Genomic DNA, 9,194 nt, shown 5'->3' with positions numbered 1-9,194 from the left:
CGCACAAGTTGTACGGGCACCCTCTGAAACTTGCTGTTGCAAGGAGTCTGCATCCAGTTCAGGAGCTGCCCTTTCAGAGAGGCTGAGAAATAGCAGACCAACACTAGAGGCTCTTTGAGTGGAATAAGATGATATGGGCTATATTGCCAGAGGTGCCTTGTGTGGCGGGATGATGCTGCCATAGTAGAGTGCACAGCTTTGGGCTCTTTTAAAGAACAAACTCTAGAAATCTGAGCCTTTTCCAATATCTTGAGTTAGGCCAGTCTGTCTTGGATGTTCAGGCCTGCCTTTCTGAGCATCTCTCACTGTCCAGGGGCACCAGAAAGGGGCTTCTTACTCCAAGGTTTAATCTTAAGAGCACTGGGTACCTAACAGATCTGGAGGTAGGATGCCTGAGTTAGGGACTAATGGTCTGTTCCCCAGAGGACTCTAGCATTTATCCCATTCTAGCAGCCTCCCATTAGGAGCAGAGGGATCCTCTGTCCTGTGAATCCAATTGTTGTATAAAGGAGTGGGATTATAAGACCATACAAACCCCACTTGGGCTTTGAGAGCAGCTCAACTGCCTACCCCGGGCAGCTCTAGCAGAAGTTGCCCTGGACTGTTTGCAATCTGTAGTACTAATTTTGTTTTACTCTTGATAATTGGCTTGTGGTTGGTGCCTACATGGCCACCTCCATTTAATAACTGTCCTAGTGCCTCTGTCTTAATTAGTCTGGAAAAAGTGCCAGCCCAGCCCATTGCCAGCCTTTTCAGAGTTCCAGGCTACAAACCAGGAGCTGCTGTGCAGCAAGCCACCCCTGGTGTGGCTTCCGCACTGCTGCCCTCGTATGAAGGGCCCGTTGTTGCAGCCTCTCCTGTGTTGCAGTTGCCACTTGCCTCTGCCTGTGATAGCTCTGCTGTTTCCTTGCATCTGTGGCATTGCTGCCAGCTGTGTCTGGGCTGCTGCCTCCCCTCAGCCAGATGTTTCCAATACTCACTGTGTCTTCCAGCTGCAGTCAAGCCATCCCCCACCCCTTCCCTCCTGTCTGGGATGGCTTGGTGCTGCTGGCTCTGTGTGGAGCCGAGGGGCTCTGCCCACAGCTGGTGGGAGTAGGGACAGTTGCATCAACCCGCGTGGACGTGTCCCTGTGTCAGCCAGCTCTGGATGGGCCCTGTTGTCCCTACAGTCCCATGCAAAGAGGGACGTGTGCAAAGGGACTGGGTTTGGTTTGGGCAGTCTCAGTCCTCCAGGAAGGCTTGGGCTTTTCAGGCTGTTGATACAGTGCTCATCACATAATGCATTAGCACTTACAGGCATCCTGGAAATACACCTTGTTATGCCACATCCCATCCTGTGAGTCATGGGAATGTCAGCCCCACTTGACAGGAAAAGAAACTGAGGCACCAAGGCAAAGTGACTCATCCTGGGAACACATAGCAAGTTGCTGCCTGAGCTGGGCTGGAGTTCCAGTTGGGTCTTCCAATGTGCCCTTTTGTTCCTGGTCATTGTCAGTTGGAGCTCAACATCGGCCCCTTACAACCAAGAGCTCCCCTGTGTCATGGTATAATAAAGCTTCTCTGAGCATCTTCCTCTAGGTACTTGAAAGCATAACAAAGGATGCTTCTCCTGCCTGACTGCTGTAGGGGAGTGCTTCTCTGGCTTATTCAGAGGGGAAATGGAGATGCAGCGTCACTCACCCAATGCGTCAGTGATGGCCTAGAAGAGAACCCTGGGACCAGGCTGAGCCCCTGCTCCCCTCGCCATAGCCAAGCCATGGAACTGTCAGGAGTTCAGTGCGTCAGGGCAGGGAGGGAAGGAGGTGATGTCTGAATCCCATTGAAGCTGCTTTCAACGTGCGTTTGGATTCCAAGAATGGCTTAGCAGCATGAGCTTGTCTGCATCTGAGGAATCTGTTCACAACACTTCTGTGGCTTTTGTTTTCCCTGCAGCATTCAGCCTGTCTACGGAGCCCAGCACCCGCCACTGGATCCCCGGCTCACTAAAAAGTAAGTGCCGGGCCTCACCACTCCCTCTTGGGCAGGCAGTGAGGTATCTATGCCTCTGGTTGCAAGGGTGTTTTCTACCCTGTCTTGCATGAAGTATCTTGGACCTTCATGTCCTTTGCAGTCTGGCAGCTTTGCCCCTCCGGTTTGCTAGACTGAATCTGCCTGTGTTGTTGATGAGCAAAGAGTGGTGTCGGCTGTTTGCTGGCCAGAGTGAAATGAGCTGGCAGCCACACTATAATTTTAGTGGCTGGACATCCACAGCTGTCAGCCCACTCATGAGCACCAACTTGGGCCAACTCAGCTGAAAATCTGTGAGGGGTACTTTGAATCATGGAGCCTGAACAGTAGGAGCAAGCAGTGTGTGGGGCACCAGCAATGTGGCATATGGAAAACACTTAGTCCCAGTGCTTTCAAGTCAGCACGACTTTTCCCCAGCCCTTAAAGGGAGATGTTATCTCCTTGCCTTGTCTCCTTATCATGTTGCACAGTGGTGCCTGGGCACACTCCGGCACCTGGACTTCAATTCCTGCAGCATGAAGATAAGGCAGACGCTCTGGCTGTGTCTGAAAACATACCCAGGCCCAGCTCTGACAACTAGGATTGCCACAGCCATGGGCAGAAGCACATACACACAAACCTGCTGTGCTCGCCTCTCCCTAGATTAAGTGCGGCTACTGATCTCCCTGGTCTGTGTGTCTGTGAGCCTGGCAGCCACTTTGTGCAGCCAGGAGTTATGGGAGTTTGTTCTCTTTGTATTGCTGGGCAGAAGAGCCAGACTCTCTGGCACCTCTCCTGCTGGTGCTCAGCTTTTACCAGCTCAGGCGAGAACTCTTGGGCAGCCTGCTTGTGGCGGGGGTGGGGTTCATAGGAGGATTAACGCATTCCTTAGCATAGGCTGAGGAAGAGGGCAGGAGGTCATGATACTCTAGGATAAAGAGGCTGGTGTGGTGCTGTATTGGGCAGCCCTTGGAAGAGAAAGAGGATGGAACTCTTGGGAGGAGCCATGTGGGACTGTGAGGGCTGGAAGAGGCCAGGCTTACCTTGTATCCTAGCGCTGATGTACTCTCCCCACGGCCCCAGCTTCATCAAGGACCGTTCCAAGGTCAACGCACTGCCCCTGAAGAGCAAGAAGGCCTCTAGCTTCCACGAGTTTGCCCGCAACACCAGCGATGCCTGGGACATTGGCGATGATGAAGACGAAGACTTCTCCTTCCAGACCCTGAACTCAAAAGTGGCCAAGGCCACAGCAGCCCAGGTCCTGGAGAACCACAGCAAGCTGCGGGTAAAGCCTGAGCGGACCCCATCTGCACTGAACGAGATGCCAACCAACTGTAAAGTCATCAAATCCAGCAGTGAAGCCCAGCTCTCTAGAACATCTGGTGAGTACCTCTTGCAAACATGCTTTCTTGAGTGGTTGTTGTTGAACTGAACCTCTCACTATTGCCCACATAGAGGCTTACAGAAGAATTGCCACTTTATGGACCTTGATTTGTCCCTACATTACTAGTCTCATGCCCCAAATCCAGGCCCAGCAGCTACCTCTCCACCAGCAACATTTAGCCTGGGGTTCTTTGGGGGACCACAGCCTGCTTATAGTCCTTTGCCTGTCAGCCTTGGGTCAGCATCCCCCAGGATTGTGAATCCATCCTTCCAGGCTGCTAAAGAAGCCCAGAAGGTCCTTTACAGCTCCAGGTTGGTTGCTCGGAAAGTAAGTTTATAGATCTCAGCAGCCAGCAGATGGCAACAGAGTCTGTGTAATGCCTGTTGTGTTCTGCAAGCCAAGGTGCCTGCTCCTTGGCACGAAGGAGGCCCAACGATGTAGGCTAAGTAACATTGGTTTTGCTGCAGTCCCCAAGTGCCCTCTTCTGCTGACACACAGTGGTCAGGTTCTGAGCAAATGGCAGCTTAGTGTGTTGAATGCAAAGGAGAGGAAAGAAGGAGAGCAAGAGGAAGGGGTTGAACAGGAGGAAACAATGAAAACAGCAGCAGGAAGCTGGCTGTGCTCCATCTTGGACCGTGGCTTTGAAGTCAGTCTGAGTTCCCATCCTGTGATGTCCCCAGGCTGTACGAGAGTTTCTGGTAGAAGGAAGTAGAAGGAATTAATGCTGCCAGGGTGAAGCGCTGATGTTGGTCATAGCTTCTATTTCTCAAGTGCATTAGGAGAAGGGGGAAGGCAAGCCCGGGAACAACGGAATGATGGGAGACTTCTGAGGGAGGTCTTATTGCTTGCCAGGGTGCACATAGGACCAGGGCTGACTCTGGACTATCCAGCTTCTTGAAGTATTAATGCAATCCCAAGGACTAGAGAAGGCACCCCGCCTTGGGCAAGCCTCTCCTTTGTTAGGGGGTTGGAGGGATCCCAAAACAGTGTGCACACACTAGCAGACAAACCCAGAAGTAGGGTTTTATCCCTCTGTAGGCAACAGGGGAGCCTGAGGCCCAGTTCAGGAACAGAACATAGATTCCCTGAGTCCCTGTCCTGTGCTTGACTTCTGCTGTGATGTTGCTCCCACCCTGCTGGCTCTTTGACTGTCATTTTGCCCTCTGACAGAGGACACCTGTGTGCGGAACCCACTCCACAAGCAGCAGTCTCTCCCACTCAGGCCCATTATCCCGCTTGTTGCCCGCATCTCTGACCAAAATGCCTCAGGGGCTCCTCCAATGACTGTGCGAGAGAAAACCCGTCTGGAGAAGTTCCGGCAGCTCCTGTCCAACCACAATACGGACCTGGGTGAGTGCAGGGGAAAGGGGTAGTTCAGGGAGGTTTGGGGTATATCATTGGGGTCCTGTGGCATCCATCAAATGTGAGCATGGAACAGCACCAGTGGGAGCTGGATGCGGTTGCTGCTGGGGGTACTAGGCTCTTCTGGGGATATTTGGTGCTAACTGAGCAGGGATCAGCTGGATTGGAGCCCCCTGCATCTGCTGCTAGTGATGTTGGGGACACAGGTTCTGGGCTGGCTGGGTCCAAGCCCCTGTGGCCCTACAGCGGATTGTGTGTGTGGCTAATGCCAAACCTTGCTGTGGACATGGTGTCTCTAGAGCCCACAGGAGCAGACTGGGGTTTCCTCTCCTTCTAGGTGTAGTCCTGACTAGCCGTGGACCTCACTCAGGACGTGCCTAGGGATCTAACCCACTGACACCACTGTCCGTTTGCAGATGAGCTGAGGAAGTGCAGCTGGCCCGGTGTGCCCAGGGAGGTCCGGCCTGTGACATGGCGGCTCCTGTCGGTAAGTACTAAGGCAAAGGCCTGCTGCAGCCTCATACAGACAACTGGACTAGCCCCTGGGACTACATGTGTGGGAGCATGTGTGACTGGGCTGGAGGTTCATAGATGTTAGGGTTGGAAGGGACCTCAGTAGTTCATCCAGCCTGACCTGCCCTGGGCAGAAAAGAGCTCTGGGGTCAGATGACCCCAGCTAGGTGCTTGTCCAGTCTTCTGTTGAAGATCCCCAAGGTAGAGGAGAGCACCACCAGAGGTGCTTGGCCCTGCCTTATGGCACGTGGTCAGTACAGAGAGTCTGTTCAGTTCTGTATTCCCCTACACAGTCTAGCCATCCCTGTGCTCCCTGAGAAGTCAAAGTTGCACATCCAGTTAGCAAGGGGGTTGGGGTTAGAACAGAGGTGTCTGAAATGCTATCCAGCAGGGCCTGACTGACTCCAATTGGACATTCAGACTGCTGGCTGCCAACTTGTCCCTTCTCCCCCTGTGCCAGGGATCAGGCATTAATAATCTGAGCTCTGAGACTGCCAGTGAGGTCATCGTCCCCAATGGTGGCAGCCACCACCCTGCACCCTGGCTAGTCAGCCTGCGCAGCTCACCCCTGTAGGTAATTGGTGTCTTGTGGCAGGTTTGAAGACCAGCTGGTGCTGAGCAGCTAGTCAACTCTGCACTGACCCAGGGCTGCAGCTGGCTGCTGGCGGATTGCCCCAGGTCAGGAAGGGGAAGAGACCAGGCAATCCTGTGTTAGCAGTGTTGAAGCCCTTGTGAGCTGCTCCTACCCCAGAGCTTTGTGCAGGCTGAAAGCACTGCCTGGCAAGCTTCACAGGCACTGGCCCAGCTGGGGCAGCAGCAAAGGGAAGGGGCCTTCCTGGACACACTGCCTTTCCCCTCCAGGGCTACCTCCCTGCCAACATGGAACGGCGGAAGCTGACTTTGCAACGTAAACGGGAGGAGTACTTTGGCTTCATTGAGCAGTATTACGATTCCCGGAATGAGGAGCATCATCAGGACACCTACCGGCAGGTATGGGCTCTCCTCCGGTGGCTAACCCCCCCCCGGGGTTCTTCTTTCATCTCCTTCTCATCTGTGTCCTGGCTTGTTGAGGGGGGCTGTTTTACCACCCCCACCACCAAGGGGAGGCCATGGAGTTCCTCACAGATCTCTCTAGCTGCCATGTTGTCTGATTTCCCCTCTACCTGAAGTCCATCCTCCCTTAAACAGCTCACCCCTGCACCAGTCACTAAGTCTAAAGGCATTTCACACTCCATCTGCTCCCACAGAATCAAGCACAGGGGCTGGAGGGTATTGCAGGGAATTTCCCAGCCTGGGTCCCAGTTAAAAATGTTTCCTGCTGAGCTCCTCGGCCTCCTTGCTGTTCCTCTCGGCCTGCAGAGAGAATCAGCTTTCCCCTCCACCAAGCAGCCCCACTGATCTGTGTAACAGCTGCTCCCTCTGACCCATGTGGCTGACATGCATAACCCGCTCTCCTTTCAGATCCACATCGACATTCCAAGGACCAACCCTCTCATTCCACTCTTCCAGCAGCCACTAGTCCAGGAGGTGAGGAGCTGATTCTTTCTAGCCTGCCTGTGGTGGGGCAGGCCAGTTCCTTCGGGTGACCATGGGCTTCCGCAGGAGATGCTCCTCTTCTTAACTAGGGCATCAGGGCCCTCTGGCTTCGGCGTGTCCTCCTTGGACCACCTGCTCCTTGCTGTGAGGATCATTCCAGCAGGTCTAATCCAGTTGCATTGATTTTTGGAACTTACTTCTAAGCAGGGTGGGGCTCCCTGCTGGCCAGTGGGTGGTCAAGGACAATCATCTTGCCTGGCTTTATGGAGACGGTTGTGTGGGTGAAACTCCTCTTCCTTTTCTACTGCATGGTTCTTAAGGTAACTGAACCAAACTCCATGAACATGCTTTGAGCATTGATTCCTTGTGAGGGGAAGGAATCTTGCAGAAGTTTTTGTTTTCTCCTGGGGGGAGCATTCAAGGTGGCAGTGATGTGATGGATGAGGTTTCCAACATTTCACATCACAACGGACCTGGATGGAACCACCTTGGACCTATGGAACCACCTTGTTAGAGATAGGGAGGCCAGCCCCAAAAGATGGGAGGGGGAACTGAGGCACAGAGATGGTAGTGACTTGCCCAAGGTCATGCAGCAAGTTAGCAAAGGGGCTGAGGTTAGAATGGGGGTGTCTAGGGCACTGTCCTGTAGGCCTTGATTTTGACTCCAGTTGCATGTTTGGGCTGCTGGTTGTTCACCAGTCCCTTCTTCCTTGTGGCAGGGAGTGGGTATGGGGCCTAACTCTGAGGAACAAGTCTACAACTGGACTGGGTCAGACTGAAAGAACTGCCAGCTACAAAGGCAGCAAAGCCCCCCTCATTCTGTCCATATGGACACCAGTGCCAGTCTGATGTTGGAGTAGGGTGGCAGAAGGGTGAGAACAGCTCCCTGGATCCCAGGGTATGAGTGTGAACCTTGCTGTAGCCTCATCCCAGAGGCCCCTGGTTAGCCCAACCATAAACACGGGCTGAGTCGTTTCTGGCCAAGGAGTTGAAAGGGGCTGGACATGATGCCAGCCACGTCCTGCCTTGTGTGCCTTAGCTGGAGACTAGCATGCCTGCCAGCCTGCGGGGCCATTTGGGGTCAGGCTGACTTTGAGCTTTGTTTTCTGCTTGTGATTGATTAAGCTGATGTAGTTTGCTTGTGACCTTCCCCATAGAGATAAGTCCTGACACATTCTACGACTTGGTAGCAACTACTTTCCTCAACCTTCCGGGCTTCTTTGTGCTGGGCGAGAGATCTGGCCAAGAGCTCTAGCTATAAAGAACATAGCTAATCATTTGCCAAAAGCAACTGTGGGTTGATTAGGAAGGGGAAGTTCCGTTTGACACCAAGCCAAGGCCCTGAAGCTAGAACAGGAGGCCTTATGATGGCACGTGGGAGCTGTCATGAGACTCATCTTCACTGTATGAATGGGAGGCTTTCTAGAATGGCCTGGATAGCCTAAAAGAAGGTAAAAACAGTCAGGGAAGAGTGTCCTTTCTTGGGCTAGAATACAATGCAGGGTTATGAGTCTCCTGGTTTCCGCAAGGAACAGGATACATTGGAGGAAGAACTCCAAGATGGGCTAAACTCCTTGCTAATACACTCTGTGTCTCTTCACACTGATCTCTTGAATCACATCACATCCTGCACACCTATGGCAGGGGGTGCGCTTCTGGAGCTCAGGGAGAAGGGAATATCTATGGAGGCAAAGAACAGTCGGGCATATAGCACATGCTGCAACCCTCTGGGAAACTTGCCCCACCATGAAAACGATTTCAGGAGGCCATTCAATGACTGCAGCTTGCTGTGGCAGAAAATAGAGGCCAGGGTACTGTGCCTAACATGACAGTTTAGCTGTTGGGTGCTGGCTTGGTTAGTGGCACTGTCACATCACTGCCATTAGCTAAATGTCTCAAGCACATGTGTACAGATAAGTTTCTGGGGTGACTGACTGCTTCCAGTGCAGTTGGCTCTGATAAGACACTGATAACTGCCTTTGACCACAGCCAGGGCTGCATCTAGGTCTTAGAAGATCAGGCTTCACATCGATTTAATTTTGAGCTTTGCCAAAAAAAACAAACCTTGTAATCCAGGGAGGTTTGGGCAGAGCTGATGAGGGATCTGTGGATCACATGCACCAAGGCATCTAGATGTTTCCTCCTGTTCAGCCCTGATCCTATCAGTGCTGCTTCTAGAAATGGCTCTGCTAAACCATAACTCCACCCGCAACTTATCTGATGTGCTGCTCTGCCTTTCATTTGGAGGTGGTTGATGTGAATATGTGGCTTTCCTTCATTCTTTCCCTAGATCTTCGAAAGAATCCTGTTCATCTGGGCCATTCGACACCCAGCCAGCGGCTACGTACAGGGAATAAATGACCTGGTCACTCCATTCTTTGTTGTGTTCCTCTCCGAATATGTTGGTAAGTGA

At 52.7% G+C, this 9,194-nt stretch overlaps 1 protein-coding gene across 1 annotated transcript in view; it reads left to right on the top strand.

Moving 5' to 3' along the window:
- TBC1D22B (TBC1 domain family member 22B) overlaps positions 1-9,194 on the top strand; it is a 29,132-nt gene that overhangs the window by 2,481 nt on the left and 17,457 nt on the right. Inside the window, exons 2-8 of the mRNA XM_090025547.1 lie at positions 1,933-1,989; positions 3,070-3,368; positions 4,541-4,720; positions 5,149-5,219; positions 6,107-6,235; positions 6,707-6,772; positions 9,072-9,186. Of these exons, the coding sequence (XP_089881673.1) occupies positions 1,933-1,989; positions 3,070-3,368; positions 4,541-4,720; positions 5,149-5,219; positions 6,107-6,235; positions 6,707-6,772; positions 9,072-9,186 (917 nt within the window). The remainder of the gene's footprint in view (positions 1-1,932; positions 1,990-3,069; positions 3,369-4,540; positions 4,721-5,148; positions 5,220-6,106; positions 6,236-6,706; positions 6,773-9,071; positions 9,187-9,194) is intronic.

This window comes from Crocodylus siamensis, chromosome 13 (genome assembly GCF_052110815.1).
Source record: "Crocodylus siamensis isolate JL-2025a chromosome 13, ASM5211081v1, whole genome shotgun sequence".
Taxonomy (NCBI): Eukaryota; Metazoa; Chordata; order Crocodylia; family Crocodylidae; genus Crocodylus; species Crocodylus siamensis.
This window is presented reverse-complemented; position numbering and strand designations above follow the sequence as displayed.